The sequence below is a fragment of the Macrotis lagotis genome, chromosome X, assembly GCF_037893015.1.
Source record: "Macrotis lagotis isolate mMagLag1 chromosome X, bilby.v1.9.chrom.fasta, whole genome shotgun sequence".
Lineage (NCBI taxonomy): Eukaryota > Metazoa > Chordata > Mammalia > Peramelemorphia > Peramelidae > Macrotis > Macrotis lagotis.
Window position 1 is genome coordinate 652,436,436 of NC_133666.1, and position 25,631 is coordinate 652,462,066.

General features: G+C 44.2%; 1 protein-coding gene across 3 annotated transcripts in view; it reads right to left on the minus strand.

Moving 5' to 3' along the window:
* The window catches only part of RNF126 (ring finger protein 126), a 45,118-nt gene extending 19,526 nt beyond the window's left edge, over nucleotides 1-25,592 (minus strand). Inside the window, exons 1-5 of one of the 3 annotated variants that reach the window (XM_074204943.1) lie at nucleotides 24,344-25,592; nucleotides 21,801-21,900; nucleotides 17,838-17,950; nucleotides 5,008-5,105; nucleotides 4,204-4,412 (exon numbers count right to left, since the gene is read on the minus strand). In XM_074204943.1, the coding sequence (XP_074061044.1) occupies nucleotides 4,204-4,412; nucleotides 5,008-5,105; nucleotides 17,838-17,905 (375 nt within the window). In that variant the 5' untranslated portion in view covers nucleotides 17,906-17,950; nucleotides 21,801-21,900; nucleotides 24,344-25,592. Of the gene's footprint in view, nucleotides 1-3,985; nucleotides 4,092-4,203; nucleotides 4,982-5,007; nucleotides 5,106-17,837; nucleotides 17,951-21,800; nucleotides 21,901-24,343 lie in introns of those variants that run through there. The other 2 variants (XM_074204942.1, XM_074204944.1) reach the window with 2 other exon arrangements.
* Between the last annotated feature and the right edge of the window lie 39 nt (nucleotides 25,593-25,631).

Here is a 25,631-nt window from a genome sequence, read left to right on the forward strand (position 1 = left end):
TTTCCTTCCTTCTATTTAAATCTGATCTTCAAGGCCTAGCTCCAATACTATCACCTCTATGAGGTCTTTTCCATGTTCTTTAACTAGAAGTGAAGCCTGTTAAAGTCAACTCCTTGTCTAACATACCAAGTGTCCAATAAATATATTAGTTCACAGAATTTGCACAAATAACTCAGGTTAATCAATATCCTGAGGGTCTTAGGTATCTGTATATATAACATGTTGGTGGGGATAATAGGTAGATACCAAAACTTCTAAAATCCAGATCCTTTTATTAGGATATAAAACCTTTATTTCAACTCTCATGGTAGCAACTTTGCAATCTAGTTAAGTTAAAAAAAAGTCACAGCTGGCATCAACAAAAGAATAAATTTGGCAACAAGCCCCCCCAAATCCATCAAACTGTAGTCACACAGAATTAGACATATTCCTAAGGATTAAAATTTTATATTGATCAATCTAATTTCTTTCTTTCTTTTAAATTTATTATAAGAATTCCTGAGTTATAGGAAGTAGTGGCAACTACAATTTCACCAACTGGGTATAGCTGAGATGAAGCGGGCAGTGTTGATGGAACAGTGACTTTCTTTAATGGCATTTCTGGACCAAGTCTCCTAGAGCAGATCATGAGTGTATGCAATTGAGCTTCTCTATAATCAATGTCAACTCTTGCAAAGTTTGTTGAGTTTCTTCTATACAAGTTTGACCACATTTGAATTGACAGGCTCCAAATCAGTAGCCTTAGGGAAAGCACTGATGTTAGTAGACATGTCTATTTGTTTCTGGATCACTTCCCCTGTGGAGATTGTTAGAGCATTCAGGGTAGCTTCCAGCAAAGCAATCTTATCCACTAGTGATACTGTGGCTGTCAATTCCTCAGTCGACCATATTTCCACTCCAATCTCCAGCCCCAGGAGGGGTGGCCTTGTCCCCCCTGCCTCACTGAGGTCATGAATTTCTTCACATTTGCCGTTAGGGTTAGAGAGTGAAACTTCTTTTCCTCTCAAGCATAAGGAGCCAGTGGAGTTATCATTTTTGTTTTCATCTTTCCAGGCTAGGCTGTGGATCTGAACTGTGCTGCATCCTCTTCCTCCTTGGAGTTCACTCATTCTTGGGTTCCCAAGATTTAACTGCTTGAATAATTCCACCATGCAAAGAAATCTTCAAGAACTCATCACACTTATGCTTTTGTATTGATTGGTTCAATCAATCTAATTTCTTAAGCTAGAAACTTTTTTTCTTAGAAAGCAGACTAAGTATCACACAGCCATCCTCAGAACAGTAACTCCTTTAACCACATTTCAAAAAAACAAACAAACCACCAGCTAAAACAGGACCATTTCAAAAGTAAGTTTTTTCCCTGGGGGAGGATGTTAGAACATTCCTTGGGGGAGAGATGACTACCAGCAGCTCAGGCATACTCTGAACAAAAGATAAGTCATTCCAGCCAGCTCCTCCTCCTTGAGTCCTTTCTTCTTAACTTCCTTATTTTAATCAAGAACATCACTTTCCTTTCCATCTGTCCCCCTCATCCTATCTCCCCAACTCACAAGGCCACCAACACCTCTTAAGTGAACTACTGCAAGAGCCTCTGATCTCTCCCTCATTTCCATCCTACACAGAGCTGTCAAATATATAGACCCAAAGTATTTATCTGATCAGACATGCCACTCCCTAGCAAAAGAAACTGTAGCCACCCCTGCAGACTTTAATGGGAAAACACATGCCATTTAAGTCCTCCAAAATTTGATTCTAACCAATAATAAAACATGCTGCCCACTTCCCAAAGAGAGGTGAGGGACTCAAGATGCACATCAGACATAATCTTGGCTAAAAACCAACTCACGGACTTGTTTTGCTTCATGAAGCAAACTTCATACCAGGGTTTTGGGGGGCTTTCCCCTCTTTTTCAACTCAAGTGAGGTGATGGGAGGGGAGTCATATCAGTAAATGTTTATTAAGTGCTTCCTATGCATGGTACACTGAACTAAGAGTCAGGGATACTAAGAAAATCAAAAGGTGGTATTCCCAAGGAGCAATGTACCACATAAAAAGCAACAGCTGGAATGGAGGTTCAAGCCATGAGCATGTTCCTTCAAAAGTATGAAGGATATAACTACTAAATGATGTTTGAGGAACTATTAATTTACCATTTCTGCTGAAATTCTGCCTTTTTCTTTTTGATACCTAGGAGTTCTACTAGCATCTTTGCAATAATTCTTCAGTCCATAGGAGGAAACAATACATAGAAAACTGAGCAAACAGAATGTGTAAAGAATTGGGAATAATCTCAGAGGGAAGATAAGTAGAACTGGGAAGGCTATGACATAGAAAAGGAAGCCAAGAGTCAGAAATGATGAAGGAGACAGTGAGATAGAGTATTTGTTGTGTTTGAGGCATAAACAAGCAAGGAGGTTGGGTCACTGGATCAGAGTACAGGGAAGAAGTCTGACAGAACTGAAAAGATAAGAGGTCAAGTCATAAAGGTTTTTTGCTCATTTCTTATAAAAAAAATCAATGAAAATTAATAACATGCTCATCTGTCTTTCTAGACTAAGCTCCCATTGGCTACATACCAGGTTGGTCTCTTAGCTGCTCTCCCTGGAGGTCCTTTCTTCTCTGTCCTCTTTGACACAGGTCTGCCTGGACCCAGCCTCAGCTCTGCCTCCTGGACATCCCTAGCTCCCCGTTTTAGGTGCCACCTTCTAGTCCGTCCCCAGTCTCCTCAGGGCTGTCCTCTCGTACCTCTATGAGGACCTTTTACTTTGCACATCATTCATCTTCACTTAGTCGCATTTGCTAATAATAGCAAGCACTTACATACAGCTTTTGCATTTGCAAAGACATGCTATTTCATTTCCACAACAACCTGGTGACACCTACTATTAATATCCCTATTTCAGATGGGGAAAACCCAGTCGGAGGGAGTTTAAGTCACTTGCTCAGGGCCACATAGCTGGTGGATCACTGAGGCTGAAATTGAACCCAGGTCTTCCTGACTCCCAGGGTTCTAGTCACTTCTTTTTTTTTTTTTTTAGGTTCAGTGGCTTACCCAAGGTCACACATCTAGGCAATTATTAGTGTCTGAAGTCGGATCTGAACTCGGGTCCTCCGGACTCCAGGGCCGGTGCTCTATTCATTGCGCCACCTAGCCGCCCCTCTAGTCCCTTCCAACAGAATGCCTTTTACTCTAAATAGAAGTTCCAGGAAGGCAGGAACTGGCTCATTTTGTAGTCTTTGCCTGGCCATGGACATAATAGGTAAAAACAGAGAGATGAGAGGAAAGAGTATAAGGAATCAAATACTCCCCCATGTTCTAGAGCTTAGGCCCCAAAAGGCAAGATCAGTGTGACTCAGCCTACAATCCCACGGCTCATCTACCAAGAACTTTCCAGGCTTTTCACTGCTCCTCTTCCCAGAGACAGCAGTCTTCGTTTGGAGCAGCGATGACACAAACGCCGGTCCTGCAGCACAGGGGCTTCTTCTCTAAGCTCATGGCCCTTCCCTCTGGGGGGGCCCTGAAAGAGGCTGCTTTCCTGGAAGTCTGGGGGGGTGGGCCAGGGGGGTCTGGGAGGAGAGGAGTCTGGGCCCGGGCAGCCTCGGCCCTCGCCCCTCCCCCCGTCCCTTCAGTCGGGGGCCCCGGGGCAGCGTGGAGGAGGAAGGGCGGGTCTGGGGGCGCAGCGGCGAGGAGGCTGCCGGGAGGGGCAGGGCGTGGGCAGGCGCCCCCGGCAGGAGGGCGCAGGGGCTGGCACGTGGGAGGCAGCGGGGCCGGGGGGGTTAGGAGAGGGCAGGCCCGGCCGGGGGAGGGGGCGGACGGGCGGCGGCGGGGGGAGCCGCAGCCCCGGGGAAGGGGGCAGGGAGGCCGGGAAAGGGGTGAATGGGGAGGAGGCCGGGCCTGCGGGGCGGCGGAGCGCTCGGGCCTCCCGGGCCCCGGACGGCGGCCCGGGCCCCGCTGCTGGTCCCAGCCCCCGACCCCTGAGCTCACCGGCAGCCGCGGGGAGATCTCGGCCGAACAGCAGTGGCAGAAGTACCGTCCGGGCTGCGGCGAAGCCTCCGCCATTTCCCTTCCCCCCCCCACCCCTCCCCCCCGGAACCCCAGCACGCACGCGCAGCGCCCTCGCGCCCGCCCGGCCTCACGTACGCACGCACGCCCGCCCACGCCTCGCTCACGCTCGCTCGCACGCACATTCTCGCCCTACTTACCTCCCCTGACGCAGGCACGCACGCAGGCGCGCGCGCAGACTCGCGTAGGAGGAGCTCGGTGCCACCGAAGCGTTGGGCGAAGCCGCTGACGCGCTTACGGCGGCCGGAAAGGCCCAAGCATCGCGGGGGGGGGGCGGGGGCCGCGCGCCTGCGCGCCGACTTCCTTCCCCGGACGGGTAGACAAACGTGTGCGTCCCCTGGCGGAGGACCTTGGGAAAAGCTCCAGGGAGAGCACGTGGCCGGAGGAGCGGCCCCGAGGCTGTCCATCTTCCCCGGCCCGGCGCTTCCGGAAGGCCTCGGCCCCGCGCCGGGGGGCGTCGAGGCCCAGAGAGGGCCCTCCTGCGCCCACCCCCAGCCCCCTCGGTGTAGAGACAAGACCGACCCCCGGAGAAGGGGTAACCGATGGGAAACCGAGTCATGGAACTGCCCGGGGTGGCGGCCGAGAACTTGGACCAGACCTCCGGGACCAGCTTTTCTGCCGCCTCCGCGGATGCCGCAAATAAAGCGCATCACCACCCCCGATCAACCTCGAACACCCGCCCCAAAGGTTAAGCTGTTCCCCCAAAACTGCCGCTTGGGTTCCGATTAAGTGGATTGTGAGGGATCATTCAGAATTTTGGTTAAGGGGCGGCTGGGTGGCACAGTGGGTAGAGCACCGGTCCTGGAGTCAGGAGGACCTGAGTTCAAATGCGGCCTCAGATGCTTAATAATGACCTAGCTGTGTGGCCTTGGGCAAGCCACTTAACCCCACCGCCTTGCAAAAAAAAACCAACAAAAAAAGTTAAAAGATCCTCTTGTACTTACAGAAAAAGGGTTTCCCAAGGTGTTGGCTATTGGTCAAATTGTGGCTCAGAAGATGAATCACGCATGTATTAATCACCTCTCCCTCCTGATCCCACTTGCTAGAGAAAGACAAAACAGCCACAGAGAAGCGTGTATAGGAAGGAGATGGCATCTGGGCTGAACAGGGGAGGAGGTGCATGCCACCAAGACAATGTCGAGTTCAGGGAACTCGGTTCAGTTTGTCTAGAATATAGAGTGTCCGATGGGAAGGGAGATTAAACCAGAAATGCAACAGTTTTGAGCCAAATTGAGGTGGGGGGAGGCTTGAAGTCTAGTCCCTTAGCCTAGAGACTATGGGAAGCCAATGAAGGCTTTTGAGGCAGGATATGATACAGTCAGAACTATGGCTCATTAAGATTGATTTAATACGGGGTGGCTAGGTGGGTAGTGGATAGAGCACCAGCCCTGGAGTCAGGACCACCTGAGTTCAAATTCAGCTTCAGACACTTAATAATTATCTAGCTGTGTGGCCACTTACCCCCATTGCCTTGCAAAAACTAAAAAAAAACAAAGATTGATTTAGTAGCTATCTGAATGGGGGTGGGGCCCGGAGGCAGGAAAATCTATAAGAAGGTTGTCCCTAATCATCCAAGTGAGGTCAGAGTGAGGGTGGTCAGGGGAGGTAAAGGAGGAAGATGGAAGACATATATGAAACAAAAATTCAATAGTTCATAGCAACTGAAAGGATGGGAGTAGATGGGGGGGCAGTAAGGGAAAAAGGAGAGTCAGGTCTAAGGCCAGAATTTGGGTATCTGGAAGGAAGTGGGACACTTGAGAGAAATAGGATATCTAGAGGACAGGGTTTAAGAGAGAAGATAATCAATTCTGATTTGAACATTTGAGTTTGAGATTGGATAGAAAGAGCAGATTGGCCAACAGGCATTTAGAGATATGGGACTGAAGCCCAAAAGAGAGATTAGAGATGGATATATAGATCTGAGTGTAAACCATAGAGAGATGACACTTCAATCCATGGGGGGTTATAAGATCTCCAAGAGAGGTAGCCTAAAGAAGATACAACCTTGGGGGACTAGTTAGTCAACAAACATTTATGAAGTGAGAGAAGAAAACCATGAAAAAGTTTATATCTTAAGTCTCCTAGTGAAACCAAGGGAAAAGAACAAATCTAAGAGGAAAAATGATTATCAAAGTCAGAAGTAGCAGAAATATTCAAAAAGGACTGAAAAAAGTTCTTAGATTGATTAGCAAAAAAAAGACAACTTTTGAGATTGTGGTATCATGTAGTCTGAAGCCACATTACAAAGGGTGTTGGTGGTGGTGATTATTGAGCACCTAGCTCTTAGTTCAACTATAAACTACAATAGAGATATGACAGTCGTGTCGGGGGATGGTTCATAGTGTGGGTCTGGTCTGTCTTTCCAATCTGATTTCATATTTCTCATCCCCAATTTTTGACATTCAAGTCAACAGGCATATATTAAGGGTCTACTTCCAGGCTCCAATCTAATCACTGAGATATAAAGAAAGGCATAAGACAATCTCCAATCAGAAGGAGCTCTCAGTGTAATGGGAGAAACAACATGCAAGAACCAAATGGAGACAGAATTTGTTACTGTTTTTATGTCATGTCATTTTTCAGCTGTATCTAACTCTTTGTGGCCTCATTTGGGGTTTTTTTTTTTTGTTTGTTTTAGGTTTTTGCAAGGCAAATGGGGTTAAGTGGTAATTATTAAGTGTCTGAGATGGGATTTGAACCCAGGTACTCCTGACTCCAGGGCCGGTACTTTATCCACTACCACTATGTGCCACCTAGCTGCCCCATTTGTGGTTTTCTTGGCAAAGATACCAGAGTGGTTTGCCATTTCTTTCCCCAACTTATTTTACAGATGAAGAGCTGAGGGGGGGGGAAAGGGTGAAGTGACTAGCCCAGGTCAAATAGCTAAGAAGTGTCTGAGGTCAGATTTGAACCCATGAAGATGAGTCTTCCTGATTATAAACCCAGTCCTCTATCCATTTTGCCACTTAGCCCCAGAGACAGAATAAATTGGGGATAATCAAGAGAGGGTAGGCATTAAGGAGGACTGGGGAAGTCTTTTTGAAGATGGTGGGACTTTATTCTTTCCAGCCAAAGTAGCTTACTGGCAATCAATCAATTGACCAGCCAGAAATTTTTAAGTTCTTCCAATTTGCCAAACCCTAGGCATGCAAACAACTACATACCTACAAGACACATCCTGGGGTGTAGAAATGGAAAGTCATCCAGAGAGAAGGTACTAGCAGATGGAGAGGGCTAAAAAAAACTCTTGCAGAAGATGGATTTAGGCAGGATCTGAAGAAGTCAAGGGAAGCCAGGAGGTGGAGGGATGCTGCGAGAATCTTCCAAGTATGGGCAGCAAAAGGTTGTCTAGGGGAAGCTAGATGGCAAAATGGATGGAGCACCGGCCCTGAAGTCAGGAGGACCTGAGTTCAAATTCAGCCTCAGATGTAAAAATTTCCTAGCTGTGTGACCTTGGGCAAGTCACTTAACTTGTCTTGCAGAAATAAAAAATAAAAAGATCATCTAGTCAAACTATGGAGTGATGTGGATAAGGAGGCCAGTGTCTTCACACTGCAGGGTATGTGGAGGGGATAAAAGGGTCAGAAGACTGGAAAGATGGAAGGGGTTTGAAAGGCCAAACAGAATTGTATATAAAGGTTTTACTGTGTGCTATTGTGCTGAAACAGCAAGACTTAGTATAAGACTGGTAAGAATAATGAGAATATTTAAATGGAAAATCAAGGAGGATGCTAAGATAGTATCTTCAAAAGAAATTGGAAAACTGGGAAGAGAATAGAATGGGCTCAGTTGGAAAAACTGAGTTTGGTTTGGGGCTTGTTGAACTTGAGACATCCAAAAGGTGGATGGTGCTCTCAGGAGAAAAACCATATCTGCATCTATACATCTGAGGATTATCTGCTGCTCCTCTCCCCAAGAACCTCGCCACCCTTAAACATAATATTCCATCACCCTTACCCACCCACCCAGTGTCTCTGCATCCTCTGTCTTCCATGCCCAGAATATTCTTCCACCTTAACTTTTGCTTCTCAGCACTCCTATCTCCATTAGAGGTTGAGTTCAAGCACCACCCATTCCTACAAGAGTGCTTTCTTCACTGGACTTTAGGAGTTGTTAGCAGTTCCTCACCTGCCTTCAGATTTACTTTGCATATATACTTTGAATTTTTTTAAATTTAATCTGTGAACATGTTATAAAAAATAAGCTCTTTGAGGGAAGGACAGTCTTCGTTTTTTGTCTTTGAATTTGGTTTGACACATAGTAAGGTGTCAACAATTAATCAACAGCCACACTAAGAAAAGTTGGTAGTGTTTACATTAGTGCTCTAAATTTTTTTGAATAATTTTACTTTTGTTATCTCACCTGATCCTTACAACAAACCAGCCACATAGATGTTTTTATCCTAGTTTTACATATGACTAAACTGAGGCTAAAAAGATGATCATTGGCTTACCCAAAGCCAAACAACTAATTTTGAGGCAGGATACAAACTCAGATCTTCCTGTCTCCAAGTCCAGTACTCTATCCACTATACTACCTATCTACCAAGAGGCCTTTCTATTAAGCTAGGCACTACTCTAATAGCTAGCTAATGTGATGCACCGTGTTCTAAAGTTTGCAAAGCATTTTACAAATATCTCATTTGATCCTCACAACAACCCCTCCCCCAAGAGAGGAGCTATTATTATTCCCACTTTACAGATGAGGAAACCAAGGCACAGAAAGATTAAGCTTCAGTTACACAGATAGTTAATTGTCTGAGGCTAGATTTGAACTCCAAAATACAATTCAACAACCATTTATCAAGTACCCTATTAGAGATATAAAGACAAGAATATAAACAACCTTTCAAGTAGCTTATGCTTTAGGGAAGATGGGGAGATATAAGATATAAACATAAGATTACTTTGGTTTACACATTCCTTCCAAAGAACCTTTGAAGATATCCTTGATTGACCTCCACTGTACTTTGCTTTTGCCCTCTCAATTAATTAACTGGATCCTTCTCTTTCTGTCCACTCCAATGCTTGCCTTCATCTAAGGGGATTCTAATATGGATATTAATGCTGGGGGGTGTTGGGGTGGATGGGGAATTGATTTAAGAAATTCTCTTAGGTAAATTCAACTTGAGGAATTTGCCAAGGGAATGAGACTTTGTAATATTCATTGGGTACCTCCCCATAGAGAGAGAATGGTCATGCCCATTGGCACTTAATAGCAACCCCTAATTAGATCTCAATGAGTTGATGTAATCAGTTATGATAGGCAATGAGATCCTATCTGATTAGCATTGAAGTTGGGGGGGAGGAAAAAGAATTTCAGAAATATAAAGCAAGTTACAAGATAGTCTATTATAAACAAGTCCCACAAACCATCACAAAAGCTATGATATAGCTAGGTCCTTTGACCCTACCTGAGATTTTGAGTCTCCCACTTAACCTTTTTTTTTTTAATTCTATTCATATAACAGATTCTCTATTTCCTCCTTAGTCACCACTGGGGCAGTTATCTTAACTTCATTCAAAACTTTTTTACTCATTCCCAGGTTCTTGCTCCCATGCTCATTCACCCTCTCTAATCAGTCTCCTATCTTTTCTTTTCTCCTTTTGCCTCCATTCCTCCTAAATCTCCTGAACTTCCTCTTCAGTCCCTTTTATTCATTAGCTGCATTGTTTCCAGAAGAGGACAACCAGCATAGTGAGAGAGGGACCTTGAAATCACTATATTCATGGGAAGATCATTTGAGGAAACTGCTTATGTTTAGTCTGGAGAAGAAATTATGGGAAGGACTCTCATTTAAAAGAGGAATTTGTTGAAAGAACTTGTAGCTATGGGTGCAAGATGCAGAAAGGCAGTTTTCACTTCCTTGTTAGAAAGAACTATCTGGCTCTTAGATCTATTCATAGTCCAAAATTAGACTAAGTTCAAAAGAGAAATGGGCAGCTTCAGAAAAAAAGATTAGACCCTCATTGAAGGTCTTTGAACAAAGATTAGACAGGGTTGAGTGAATTATGGAGTTCTGAGGATCTTAGATGGTCCCAAGATCCTTTCCAGGGTTGAGGCTTTGATTTTGTGACAGAGATGGGGTTCCCCAAGGATTGAGCCACTTTCCCGTCTCAGACTGAGTGAGGGTCCTGTAGGTCAGAAGACTGTGCATGTCCTCCACCTCTTCCCTCAATCCCAAGACTGTAGACTTCTCTAAGACAGGGCTTATGTTTCCTCTTCAGAATAATTTTGATTCCCCCCCCATCAAGGGCTAGGACTGGGTCTGCCCATTAGGGTCAGGCAGCTGTCCCTCCACCTCCTAGTCCTCCTCCCTGCCTGCCTGTCTTCACCCCCCACTTCCCTTCTGACCCTCCTCCTGGAGCCCGGCTGTCTCTCTTAAGTCCCAATCTCGTGCTGACATCACCCCCTGTTTACCAGAATCCCAGATGTGTGTCCACGTCGGCACAGCCTAGCTCAGCTTCGGGTCTTTCCAATGGGAGGTTCCCTCTCTGGCCCCTCAGCCCAGGCTCCCACAGGCACCAGGCTTGGGCCAAATCCCTTCAACCCCAGCTCCTTCCCCCACAGACAAGGAGAGAAGCATGCTGGTCTCAAACCAAAGCAGAGATTTGGGGATTTCTAGGACTGTCTGGCAAGACCCCAGGGAGGGATCTCAAGAGACCACAGGGTCTCGTCCCTGCCTTATGGCCTGGCTGAAGACCAGACCCTTCCCGCCACCCCCTCCCCCCACAAGCTCCCTACATCCTCTACTCCTTCACTAGTTCCAACATTTTCACCTCTAGAATCATAGAACATAGAACATCAAAGATGAGAAGGACCTTAGAACAATATACAAAGCGACAAATTCAATCTTGATGTAAGGACAAAAGTTCTAATAATTCATGCTGACCAGAAGAGGTATGGGCTGCCTGGCGGGAGGGTGTGGACACCCCTTCATTGGAGACCCTCAGGTAAAGTCTGGATGACCACTCACAGTCTGAAGGTGGGTAGGGATCATTTTTCATGTATGTAAAATACATTATCATGTATTTTCATGTATGATTACTGAAGTCTGAAATTCCAAGATTCTATCAGCATAGACCATTGACTACCAAAGCTGAAAAACACCTTGGAACACAGGATGTCATTGCTAGAAGGACCTTAGATCATAGAAGGGCAGACCTGAATTCAAATCCTGCCTCAGACACTTGTTAGTTGTGTGACCCTGCTCAAGTCACTCATCATGCCTCAGTTTCCTCAAGAGTAAAATATGGATAATAATAGCACAACCACCCAGAGTTGTTGTGAGGCAGCACAGAGAGGAGGATCCTGAGAGATTATCTGATCCATCCTTACAGATGGGAATACTGATTCCCCAGGGAAGTGATTCACTTTCCCAGATTTGTGACTCAACTAGGAACTGAGACCCCAGACTTCCAACTCAGGGTTCTTTATACCATCTAACTCTGCCTTCTCTGAGATCTCTCCTAAATTTTCCACTCTGCAACATAAACTGTTAATTATCTCACCCTCTGAAACAGGGATACAAGAGGTGCCACAGCAAATCTAGAAGCTGAGGACCTAAAATCAAACCATCCCTCAAAAACTTTCCCTTTCTTGGCTTCAGTTTCCTTATTTGTAAAATGAAGGGATTAAACTAGATTACCTCTAAAGTCCATTTTTGTCTCTATTAGGCAATTAGGTAGCAAAGTGGACACAAGTGCTTCATTTGAAATCAGGAAGACTAGAATTCAAATCCTCCCTCACATTGGGGGTTGATCAACTTTAATGGATGTAGCTCCTCTCAGCAGTTCAGAGAGCTAGGACAACCCTAGGAGACCTGCTATGGACAATGCTATCCACAACCGGAGGAAGAAAAATAAAAATAAAACAAAATTCTCCCCCAAAATTTAGTAGCTTGTGATCTGGATAAGTCACCTAACTTCTTTCAGCCTCAGGAATAATACTAGCTTCCTACCTTCCAGGATTGTTATAAGGATCAAATGAAGGGGCAGCTAGGTGGCGAAGTGGATAGAGCACTGACCCTGGAGTCAGGAGAACCTGAGTTCAAATCCTACCTCAGATATTTAATAATTCCTTAGCTGTGTGACCTTGGGCAAGTCACTTAACCTCATTACCTTACAAAAGCATAAAACAACAAAAACAAAACAAAGGATCAAATGAGATAACACCCAACTAGCTAGTGGGTTGCAGATATTTTCATTCACACTATTCAAAGTTACAATTATGTAAAATATGGTCATTAGTTCCAATTCTGCCGATGCAGAGAATTCCTACCTACTGAGACTTCACTATGTATGTTCGGCAACTTTAAAATATGATATAAATGCTAACATTATCAGTCTATGAAATAAGTGTTAGGTTGTAACTCCTAGAGGACAAACACCTAGATAATTGTTTGTTTTACCTTTTATCTCTCAAATCATAGGAATACAATTTAGTTCTATTGGAAAAAGTATTTTTTTGGATTTGGAACTTAACATTTAAAAAACAATAACAATGAATGTTACAAACTTTTTTTCTCTCTTTTTCTCCTTTTTTTAGGTTTGCTTTTTTTTTTTTTTTTGCAAGGCAAATGGGGTTAAGTGGCTTGCCCTAGGCCACACAGCTAGGTATTTATTAAGTGTCTGAGGTCAAATTTGAACTCAGGTACTCCAGACTCCAGGGCCAGTGCTCTATCCACTGTGCCACCTAGCTGCCCCCACAAACTGTTTTTTATGTGGAATCGGAAAAATAACTTATTTTTCCCCAAACAGTAGTTATTCTAGGTTTAGGAAATTAAAAAAACAAAAGCTAATCTCAGACAAAACTGATCTCTGACACAATTTAGAGAAAACTTGTTCAGTGATCCTCTGATTCATATCAAATGAGGCATAAAACAAAAAAGTTGAAGTTTCCCTAAGGAAGAGAAGGGAATAAACTTTTCTAGGGCACCTACTATGGTCCAGTCACCCTTGTGGTTTTTATAAATACTATGCCTTTGATTATTACAACAACCCTGCAAAAGAGGTGCTGTTATTATCATCTCTATTTTAATCGGGAAGAAACTGAGGCAAACAGAGGTAAAGTGACTTACCCAGGGTCACATAGCTAGTAAGTATCTGAGGTTGGATTTGAACTCAGGTCTTCCTGACTATAGATCTAAAGTAAACCCACTGCCTCAATGCCAAGACCAAATCAAGAAGAAATTCCTAATAAAAGCTAAAGTACCCCAGGTACTACTGTGTGCAGATGTCAACATTGCAGATTCCTTTTGATTAATACATTTTATATTTACATCATTTTAATTTTCAATTACATCTCTCTCTCAAAGAATCAAGAATTAAAAAACAAAGAAAAAAATTTTGAAGGCAAACCAGTACATCTAGTCTACATAACACTGCATACCAACAGTTGTCCACTAGGTGGCACAGTTAATAAGGGCTGGACTTGAAGTAGGGAAGAGGGTTCAAATCCTCCCTTGGACACTTACTAGTGAGTGAGCAAGTCATTATCTGTAAAATGAGGTTGGACTAGATGCTCTCTGAAGTCCCTTCCAGCTCTAATTCTAGGATCTTCTGAATCATACAATAACAAAGAATAGAAGGATGTCCCAAATAGCAATAGAAAAATACATTGTGAGAGCGAGCAATTTGTAGTACCTGAATTGGGCAGAGGTGGTGTGAAGGATGTCATCAGAGAAATAAGGGGGGGGGGGGGGACAGAGAAGGAGGAGAAGGGTGAACCATTCACTTCTTGAGAGTTTTTGCACTCCATTGGTATCAATTTATCAGCATGAAAACTTGAGGAAGAACCCAGTCAGATTAGGTGGAACCCTAGTGGTAAATTCATGAAAGAAGAGAGTCTAGATGGGCAGATGTAAATGGAATGGGACCTGCATTATTATTTTTTTTTTGGCAAGGCATTGAGGTTAAATGATTTGCCCAAGGTCACACAGATAGATAATCATTAAATGTCTGAAGCTGGATTTGAACTCAGGTCCTCCTGACCAGTGCTCTATCCACTGCTCCACCTAGCTGCTCCATGGGACCTGCATTATTTACCACTGAGCCTGTGAACTTTTGTTTTTAAATTCATTAAGTTCATTTCAACAGAATTGGTCTTCCTTGTAATCCTATGTACTTTATTTTATACATTTAAAAACATGATTCTGACAAGTTTTCATAGGCATGAACTCCTGGTCTAAGGAAATGCTTCCATGATGAAATCTAAGATGCACTGGTTTATTCAAGTAATCCTCCTTAGAGTTAGAGCAGGACCTTTCTTTTCCCTCTTCCCTGAGGACTTCTCACTTTGGAAGATGCCTCTGCCCCTCTGGGGCTCCCCAGCTTCCATTGATGAGTTCCTCCAGAACCTAGTATTTTTTCCAATTACATATAAAGACAATTTTTAACATATATTTTTTATAAAAATTTTGAGTTCAAAATTTTCTCCCTCCCTCTGTCTCCTTCCTCCTCCCTAAGACATGTGTGATCATGTAAAACACATTTCCATTTTAGTCATGTTAAAAAAAACAGAACAAAAGAAAAACTAGAAAAAATACAGTGAAAATAATATGCCTCAATCTGCATTCAAATTCCATTCATCACCTCCTTCTATGGAGGTGGATGGCATTTTCTATCATGAATCTTAGGGAATTGTCTTAGATCATTGTATTGCTGAGAAGAGCTTAGTCCTTCCCAGTTGAGCTTTGTTACAACTTTGCTTTGTGTTCTGCTAGTTGAGCTCACTTTGCTTTGCATCAGTTCAGGTAAGTCTCAGAAGTTCCTTTTTTTTTTTAGGTTTTTGCAAGGCAAATGGGATTAAGTGGCTCGCCCAAGGCCACACAGCTGGGTAATTATTAAGTGTCTGAGACCAGATTTGAACCTGAGTACTCTTGACTCCAGGGCCGGTGCTTTATCCACTGTGCCACCTAGCCACCCCTCAGAAGTTCCATTTTAAAGAAAGACTTAGATACCAGTCACCCTTTTCTTCTCTCCTAGTTTGTGCCTGTCTCTCCAGACTTTTCTACCAAATCACCTCTTTTCAGCTCTGTTTTATGTATTTTCCTCCTTCATTAGAAGGCAAGCAACTTGAGATCAGAGTCTGTCTTTCTTTTTGTTTATATTTCCAGTGCTTATGGTGCCAGGTCAAAAGTATTAATAATGTTTTGTCTTTCATTTTTGAAGTGAGGCCCAAAGAAGGTATTATAGATCTGATGATGATGTTTGTCCTTTATTCTCAAAGAAGATCATGACATCAGGAAGGTGATACCATGACAAGCACATGAATTAGATTTGAGGGGGTATTGTGCTAAGTCACCAGTCTCCCCCAAAGCCATCTGAGTCCAGTGGTCAGATATGAATCAGGACAACTGGAGATGGTCCTGCATGTGAGGCAATGTGGGTTAAATGACTTGCCCAAGGTTACACACATCTAGTAAGAGTCAAGTGTCTGAGGTCAGATTCAACCTCTCATCCTCCTGACTCCAAGGCCCCAGTGGGTCTCTGTTACTTCCAGAATCAGATAGAAAGGCTTCTAGAGGCTTGGTATTTGAAACTTTTCACTTTACCTAAAGAGACTATATCTAACTCTCTGCTCTTCTTAAGCTTTCCTACCTTCCACATAACCTGTGATGCAGCTGCATTGGCCTTCTTGCTATTCTTCCTTGTCCACATACTGTATTTCTTGCCTCTATGATTTTATATGCTTGAAATGCTCTCTATCCCAACCTCTTTTTTTCCTCTGGCTTCCTTCAAGCCTTAATTTAAATCCTATCTGGGGTGGCTAGGTGGCGTAGTGGATAAAGCACTGGCCTGGGTTCAAATCCGGTCTCAGATACTTAATAATTACCTAGCTGTGTGGCCTTGGGCAAGCCATTTAACCCCATTTGCCTTGCAAAAACCTAAACCCCCCCACCCCAAAAAACAATTTAAATCCTATCTTCCACAGGAGGTATTTTCTAGCAGGGCCAAAACTATGCCCATGATGAATACTTATTGACTTGGCCCACATAAAAATGGTATTTACTAAAGGTCTGTTGCATCAAATTTGTTGAATTAAAAACCTTTTTTACTGAACCTGGCTGTTACTGATTTATTTTCTTTGCCCTCTTGAGGTAAGTGGAAAATCTGTTCCTCAGATAGGAAAAGTTTAGGACTTAGAAGCCCCAATTGTGAATGAAAGGAAAAAGGGAGGGAAGAAGGCAAGGAAATCTCAAGGAGGAGCCAAGAAGACCTAGAGATTCGATGAATATAGTATGATAAATAGGGAAACTTGTTTGAATGACTTGAATCACTTTCTACTAACCTTGACAAGTCCTTCTCCTCCATTTTGTTATCTGTAAAATGAGGAGTAACTTATTAACCTATATCCCAGGGCTGTGGTTAGCACAGCACTTGATAAACCTTTAAGCACTCTAGAAATAGGAGATTTACAGATCTAAGAAGGAAGAATTTAAGGATTCAGAGGCAACTTATCACCATGGGGCCTAATTCACCAGAAACTTCCACATCTGGCTTTGTTCTATTCTCTTCCTGGACTTTGTTTCTTTACCCTGGGCTTAGGGAAAAGTCACAGAATGAAAAAACCAAGCCAAAAGAGAACATAAAGAACATGTTATATGTTTCCCTTGTATGACAGGAAAAGAGAAATTGAGTCCCAGAAAAGGGGGGGAAAAATGTATCCATGAAAAATAAGAGGCAAAGACAGGATTCTGGTTCTGGTTTTTGAGTCCGTCCTAAGTCCAGTGACAGTATTGGGGCAGATGGTCAAACTAAAGGAGGCTATGCCTAAATAAGGGCAGGGGTTAGGAGAAGATGGGTTTTGGGGTCCCCACGACTCTGCAGCCATGGTATGACCCTTGTTTGAGGATAGTTCAGTAAGTTAGGTAGTCACTCAACAAGTATTTATTAAATCCTCATTATCTTCCAGACATATGGTAAGTTCTGGGGATTCAAAGAAAGACAAAAACATGGTTCGTGTCTTCAACAAGCTTCCATTCGAATGGAGGAGAAACATGCAAATTACTGTTGTACATGCAATGTGTGTGTGTGTGTGTGTGTGTGTGTGTGTGTGTGTGTGTGTGTGTTTAAAATAGAAGACAATTTAAGAGGGGCAGGCACAACTTGGGGATCAGTAAAGCCACCTATAAAAGGAGAACCTTCAAGGCCAGGGAAATTAAGAGGCTGAGGGAAGGAGGGAGAGCACCTGAAGCCAAGTTGATAATCAATTAGCCAGTTAACAAACTGTGCCAATCCTGGAGACACAAAGAAACCCAAAAATATGATGCCCAGAGGCCTAAGTACAAGGTCCTAAGGATCAGAGTACTTCTCTGGCTTTATTAGGAATGTTTAAAACAGTGTGTGGTAGAATCTTGTGGCTAGTATCCCAGGAGATACATCCCCAAAGGAGCAGGGGGTTTGTACATTTAAAGGTTCACTGATTGGACCAGAATATCAAAGGGTCTCAGAGCTGATAGAAACCTGAAAGGATTAAGTATCAACATTTTATCCTGAAAGCCCAGGCCCTCTCATCCAAATTGTCCCCTAACCCTCCCCTACATTCCACCCAATCCAAACTCCAAATTTCAGCATCTTAGAGATGAGTGGGACCTCAGGAAGCCTCCAACCTTGTTCTCATCCTTCCCTCCAAGGGATCCCCTTCTCCCACCCCCACTCATTGAAGTTCTGCCTTCAAACTCAGATGCCTCCTCCATGAAACTTTCCTTGATGACACTCTAGCCCCAAAATGAAAAATATTTTTTTTTCCTGCAATCAGTGTAATACTTTACCAGGACTCAGACACTTGACACTTTCTAGCTATGTCACTTCTCCCTGATGGCCTCGCATCCAGGACCATCTCCAGTTGTCTTGATTCATATCTGGTCACTAGAGTCAAATGGCTCTGGAGGAGAAATTGAGGTTGGTAACTTATACAGTCTCCCCCCCCCCCACACTCACTCAAATCCAGTTCACTTTGCTTGTCATGACATCACCTTCCTGATGTCTTAGTATTTTTTGAAAATGAAGGACAAACATCATTTATCATCATCATCATCATCAGAACACATTTTATTCTCTTTTGGATAAGAGACTTGGACAAGACTACATTAGAGTAGAAAATGCTCCTTGGAAATAAGACCTGCTTGATATCTCTCTCTTTATTCTAAACACCAATTATGGGGTCTTGAACACTGGAAATGATTCATGTTTGTTGACTGAAACTCCCTGCCAATGCAAGATTCTTCCAGATAATAGAGCATCTCTAATAATGGGGAGGTTGATCCCTCCTCAATTTGTTGTAGACTGCTCTGGTTTGCTGGAAATTTTTCCTTTACTTCAAACTTTATTTATTTTTCAAGACAATTGGGGTTAAGTTCCAGGGCCAGTGCTCTATTCAGTAATCCACCTAAATGCTTCCTCAGACGTTATCTATTTAAAGCTTTTTTAAAAATTTAAGGCAATGGGTTTAAGTGACTTGCCCAAGATCACACAGCTAGGTAATTATTGTCTGAGGTCATATTTGAACTCAGGTCTTCCTGACTCCAGGGCCGGTGCTCTATCCATTGTGCTACCTAGTTGTCCTTAGACTTTAATTTAAAAAAAAGTATTGTATTTGGAATCAGAAGACCTAAGTTCAAATTCTGACTTGGCCATTGATTACCTATGTGACCTTGAGTGAAGTCACATCCCCAGCTTTAAAGGAGCATCTGCAAAATGAGTGAGTTGAATTTATATTACCTCACAGGTCCTTTCCAATCGAATCCCTCTTCCTTCAAGTACTAGAAGGCAGCCAGCAAGGTCTCCTCTCTGTAAGCTTTCCATCAGTAGTCCCTACGGCCTGCTTATAAGTCTCATCCTGCTCATAAGCTCTCTCCACTCAGGTTGTTGTTTGTCCTTCCTTCTCGAAGAGGACCATGACATCAGGAGATGGTGCCATGACATGTGTGTGAATTGGATTTAAGTTACAAGTCTTACTTTCTTCTCTAAAACCATCAGGGAGGGGGCGGCTAGGTGGCACAGTGGATAGAGCACCGGCCCTGGAGTCAGGAGTACCTGGGTTCAAATCTGACCTCAGACACTTAATAATTACCTAGCCGTGTAGCCTTGGACAAGCCACTTAACCCCATTGCCTTGCAAAATCTAAAAAAATAATAAAATAAAATAAAACCATCAGGGACCAGGAACCAGATATGGATCAAGATGGCTGGAGATGACCCTAGACCTTGGTCTTTTTAATCTAGCTTCCTAACCAAAGTGGTGAGGGTCGAACTGTGAATTGAACCTCAACATCTCATCTACAGACACCTAGGAATGGGCAAGCTCTTAGTTTGAATCCCTTTAGACACATCCAAAGAGCCTTGAAGCCCAGAAGGGAGGACAGGAACATAGGGTGCTCCCTCTGGTTCTGAATGTTTCCCTCTGGGGAAGATAACTCTGGAACAACCTGACTCCCTGTCCTTGAAGCATTTGGCAAAATTGTACCTTTTGGAGTATCCAAAAACAGGGGGTAAAAGATCTGGTAGTCCAGAATCCCTGGGGCTAAAGGGACCTTGCAGAGATTATCATCTTCACCCCTACCTCCTCTATTTGTCTGCCCTGACTTTCGCTTGGTCAAAAACAGTGCTGTGACTATAAATTTAAAGGACACTAGGAACAGGCTTTAATATGTTCTACAATATCCTGTCTAGGGACTGGTGGTTTCTTTAAAGTTCCTCCTTATATTGATATTTGGGGATTTTGTGGTCTGATGGAAAGTGTCTTACATGCTCCTTCATTTTCTTTTTTTTTTTAGGGTTTTTTTTTTTGCAAGGCAAATGGGGTTAAGTGGCTTGCCCAAGGCCACACAGCTAGGTAATCATTAAGTGTCTGAGACCGAATTTGAACCCAGGTACTCCTGACTCCAAGGCCAGTGCTCTATCCACTAGGCCACCTAGCCGCCCCTGCTCCTTCATTTTCAAAGAGGACAATGAGGGGCAGCTTAGTGGTGCCATAGTGCCCAAAGCACTGACCCTGAAATCAGGAGGACCTGAATTCCAGTCTGACTCTAGACACTAGCTGTGACCCTGGACAAGTCAATTAACCTTGCTTGCCTCAGTTTCCTTATCTATAAAAATTAGCTGGAGAAGGAAATAGTAAACTAATCCAGTGTCTTTGCCAAGGAAATCCTAAATGTGGTCACAGAGAGACAGACATGACTGAAAAACAACAATAGAATTTTAGAGATGATCTATTCCAGCATTCATTTTATAGAGGAGGAAAGTGAGGTCCAAAGAGGGGAAAATAGGCTTACAGATCTGATGATGATGATGATGATGATGATGATGAAGATGATGTTTGTCCCTCATTCTCAAAGAAGACCATGACATCAGGGAGGCAATACCATAACAAGCACCTGAATTGGCCTGCTTCCTAGTCTCATATTATCCTGCTCATAGGCTCTCTTCACTCTTGAGTGTTGTTGTTTGTCTCTCCTTCTTGATATCAGGGAGGTGATACCATGAAAAGTCCATGAATTGTATTTGAGGTGGAGAGGGCTGTGCTCAGTCACCAGCCTCACTTTCTCCTCCAGAGTCAACTGTGTCCAGTGGCCAGATATGGATCAGGATGACTAGAGATGGCCTGAAATGTGAGGCAATCAGGGTTAAGTGACTTACCCAGGGTCACACAGCTAGTAAGTGTCAAATGTCTGAGACTGGATTTGAACTCCTGTCCTTCTGACTTCAAGACCAGTAGTCTATCCACTGTGCTACCTAACTGCCCCTAGACGACCTAGAACTAAAGAGACTGTGAAGACAATCTAACATAGATACCCCTATTATAGATGAAGAGATTGAGGCCCAGAATGATTGCCTGAGGTCACACAAATAGTATCATGAGATGAGATTTGAAACCAGGCCCTCTTGACTCCAGAGCCAGGGTCACAGAACTAGTAAGTGTCTGAGGCTGAATTTCAACTCAGGTCCTCCAGACTCCAAGGCCCGTGGTCTATCCATTGTGCCACTTAGCTGCCCACAGGGACTTGGATTTGAATCCTAGTTCTGCTCCCTGATTCAGTTTATGTCCCCAGGCAAATCCCTTTCCTGTCCTCGGTTTCCTAAGCATTAAACAGATGTTTAATGTGAATGGTTTGATCTACTTGAACAGCCACCATACTTCTTTGGATCCAGTTTCCTCACCTATTAAAAAAAGGTATAGGGGCGGCTAGGTGGCCTAGTGGATAAAGCACCTGCCCTGGAGACAGGAGTACCTGAGTTCAAATCCAGTCTCAGACACTTCATAATTACCTAGCTGTGTGGCCTTGGGCAAGCCACTTAACCCCATTGCCTTGCAAAAATCTTAAATTAAAAACAGAGGTATGGGATATGATTTCTCTCTTATCCCATTCAACTTGGATCAGTGTATAGCATGGAAACAATGTAAAGACTGGCAGATTGCCTTCTGTGGGGGGTGGGGAGAGGGAAGCAAGAATAAGGGAAAAATTATAAAACTCAAAATAAAATCCTTCTTAAAGAAAAAAAAGGGGTGGGGGGGAAGGAAATGTGTTAGATGAGGTGTCCTTTCTAAGGTCCTTTTCTAACTGTGAATCCCATGATGCTAAGAACCTACCCTTTGTGGCTAGCAGGGCTATGGAGAGGAAAGTGCTTTGTAAAACCTAAAATAATTGTGAACTCCTGTTATGTCTTCAGTTGACTCCTTCAATTACCCCAGCAGAAGATAAAAAAAACAAACTTGAAATAATTGGAAGTTCTTACCTCCTTCTGGAAGTCCCTTGCTGAGCAGGGAAGGAGCTGGAGGGGTCAACTTGTCCTTTCACATTTCCCAAATAGTGGAGCACAGGGATCCAGGTCAGGGCTAGAAAGAGACAGGAGACAGCTCCTATCCTTAAGTATAAAGGGAGGAGACAACCAATCTCCTTCTCTCCACTCCCTTTCTCATCCCATTCTAGTGAGAAAAGAAGATCCCTGAGCCCAAGGTCTTTCTTCCCCACTGCCCTGACTGGGGGCCCTTCCTATGGAGGATTCACAAGTGGCCCAAGATGGAGAGAGAGAGAATGTGGAAGAAGGAGACATCTCCTTTCTCAGGGCTAGCTAGCCAGTCATGTAGGGTACAGTATCAGATTCAGGTAGTTGTCTGGGTGGAGTGCTCAGGCCCAGGGCCCAGGGTTCAAGCCTAGCATCAGGGCCTCAGATGGACGGCTCAGCACAAGACTCTAGGTTTAGTCTCAACGACAGATGCTCAGGCTTAGTATCCAAGGCTCAAGCTTAGTTATCCAGGGATGAGGCCCAAGTAGCAGAAAAGCTCAGGATAACTGGCTGAGCCCCCCTGGCTACGTCTCCTGACCATCCTCATTAGAACTCAAACCCTGCTATTCCAGGCTTGGCAGAAAAGGGCCAACAAATAGGTTCTGTCTCTCCCCACCCCTAGTTTCCCAGATCACTTCCAGGCACAAGTCCCCAGAATTGGGGGCAGTGCTGAGGCAGGAGGGAGTGAGATGAAGAGAACCAAGGTCTCTGCCCTGGCCCAGACTATGGCGCCAGCTCAGTGACCTCGGTCCAAGGCACGAGTCCAGCCCCTGAGAAAGGCCAGGCAGTCCAGATGGGAGCTAGATAGTGATGGGGGATGGGAGTTGGCCCACAAAGGAGAGAATCTCTCTCTCCCTATCTAGGCCATGAAAGTGAGAAACTGTGTTTCTCTTCTACATAAATAAAACCATAAATTCTCAGACTATCAGAGCTGGAGAATAGAGTCCAACCATCTGATTTTAAAGATGGGGAAACTGAGGCCCAGAGGAGTACCTGTCCTGGATCTTTTCTCTCTCTGGGGTTGCCACTCTACTTGGGGTCTCTCTTAGTCCTCTCTCTCCCTACTCTGTCTCTGTCACTGACTGTTTCTCTTCTTTGTGACTGTTTCCTCTAGGTTTCTGCCTCTGCCCTCTGTCTCTCACCTCTCCCTTCTCTGTCCCTTTCTCCCCCATATCTATTTCTTCCCTTTGTCTCTGGCTTTCAGCTTTTTGTGTGTCTCTGTCCTTTACCTCTTTTCTGTGTGTCTCTCTCTCAGTTCTCTCCTCATTCTGTCTTTCTCTCTTCATATTTCCAATCCTTCTATCTCTGCTCTCTGTATCTCTTTTTCTTTCTTTTATCTTTCTCTATTCCTTGTATCTCTGTTTCCTTCTATCTTGTGTCTCTGTCCCCTGTATCTCTGTTCTTTTATATCTTGTGTCTCTGTCTCTATCTCTATCCCCTGTCCTGTGTCTGTCTCTCTCTATTCCCTGAATCTGTCCTGTCTATCTCTTCCCCCTGTATCTCTGTTTTTCTGTTCTATCTCTGTCTCTGTTCCCTGTATCTGTTTCCTTCTATCTTGTGTCTCTGTCTCTGTCCCCTGTATCTCCGTTTCTTTCTATCTTGTCTGTTCCCTATCCTGTGTCTGTCTCTCTCTGTTCCCTGAATCTCTGTTTCTTTCTGTCCTGTGTCTATCTCTGCCCCCGTATTTTTCTGTGTTTCTGTCTCTATTCCCTCTGTTTCTTTCTGTCCTGTGTCTGTCTCTATCCCCTGTTTCTGTCTTGTGTCTCTCTGTCTGCCCTTTATATCTCTATTTCTTTCTGTCCTGTGTCTCTGTCTCTGACCCCTTTGTGCCTCTGATTCTTTTTGCTCCACATCTCTTTCTTTTCCCAATCTGTGTCTCTGCTGTCTCTACTGGGTCACACATATTGACTCAACAAGCTCAAGTTTCCAAACAGCTTCAGGCCCACAGGCCCCTCCCCAGCAGGCTCAGACAGGGGTGTGTCCCGCCAGTCCCAATCTGGGCCCAGCTCCAGCCTCAGCCCCAGCCCCTGCCCTGGCCCGGGTCCCTTCCCCTCCATCCTTCCTTCCAAGGACAGTGGCTAGTGGACTGTATTCTGCCCAGAACAGGAGGAGAGCATATATCTGTGAGATTAAGCCTGCCTTCCTCAGACTGGAGACCCAGAGAAGCCGAGCTGATGGGGTCAAAAGAAAAAAATGGCACAGATTCCCCCCCCCTTTCCTTTCTCTTCTCTACATCTCCTGGGATGAGGCAATGGGGTCTGGATAGTGATGGGGGACCTCAGAATACACACAGATACATCCAGACACACTCAGAAAGTACCCACACAATAGACCAAGGCACCCACAGAATCACGGAAATTACAGACATCACATACTTAGTGCTGTCTCCTTCCTTTGGGACTTTGCCTGGACAGTTTCCCAACTCTGGAATGTACTCTCCGCATCAGCTTCATGGAATCTCTTTTCATCCAAGGGTTAGCTCAGGTACCTACCTCCAGCAGGAAGTCTTTCAGGATCTCCGACAACCTCCCTCTTCCATTGTTGGTGTTCTTTCCTTCCTCAAATTATCTTGTGGATAATTATCTCTTTGCACAAAGAGACTCATATACTGGCTTTCACAGCCATATCACATAGCAACACTAATAGACTTACATTCACACAAAACGATCACACCAATAGGCACACATAACACACACGTACCCAGTTACAACCTTACACACAAATGAGTTGTCTGTTTGGACAACTTGATCCTAGGTAAGTCATCATATGTGATCTAGGACAGGTGATGGAGACTAGACTTTGGAATGATAGAGAGATATAGAGAAGAAAAGAAGAGAGACACAGAGAAGGCAGAGACAGAGACACTCCCCTGGAGGACAGACACACTTTTGGAAGATTTAGAGGCAGAAGGATCAGAGAGATAAAGACTCCAGAAGGGATAGAGACAGATATACACCTGGAGGACAGAGACATACTTGGAAAAGCTGAGACAAGAAGGTTCAGATACAAAGGGGAGACATAAAGACACAAGAGAGGGCAGAGACAGAAATACACCTGGAAGACAGGCACACTGTTGGAAGAAGAGGCAGAAGGACAAGAGACATAAAGGAGAGAGATAGAGAGAAAATGTGCAGAGACAGAGACACACCTGGAGGAGAGAAACTCAGGAGAGCAGAGGCAGAAGGATCAAAGAGATAAAGAAGAGAGATAAAGACACAAAGGGGAACAGAGACAGAGATATACACCCGGAGGGCAGAGACACACTTGGAAGAGCAGAGGCAGAAGGATCAGAGAGATAAAGGAGAAGATAAAGACCAGAGAGTCCAGGACAGTGACACATACCAGGCTCTCATGGACACACACATTCATGCCCAATTACCCACAGTAACCCTCTTAGTCACATTCACAATGCCTAGTACACTCTCATTCACACACAGTAACAAACTTAAACAAATATTTTGTCACCCTCTCTCACACTGACACGTACACTCATTCAGACACACATTCAGAGTTACACTCTCATACGAGGACCCACACAAACACACAAGAGCGCACAAACACACTTATACCCAGTTAAAGTCTCTTACACAGCTTCTTCACTCACACACTCCCATAGTCTCCCACGTTTATACTCACTCATCCTGATACACACATACGCACAAGCCCATCCAAGAACATCCTCGCACACACACAATTCCAATCTCATACACACACGCACACACACACACACACACACACACACACACACACACACACACACACACTCATACACACTCACCC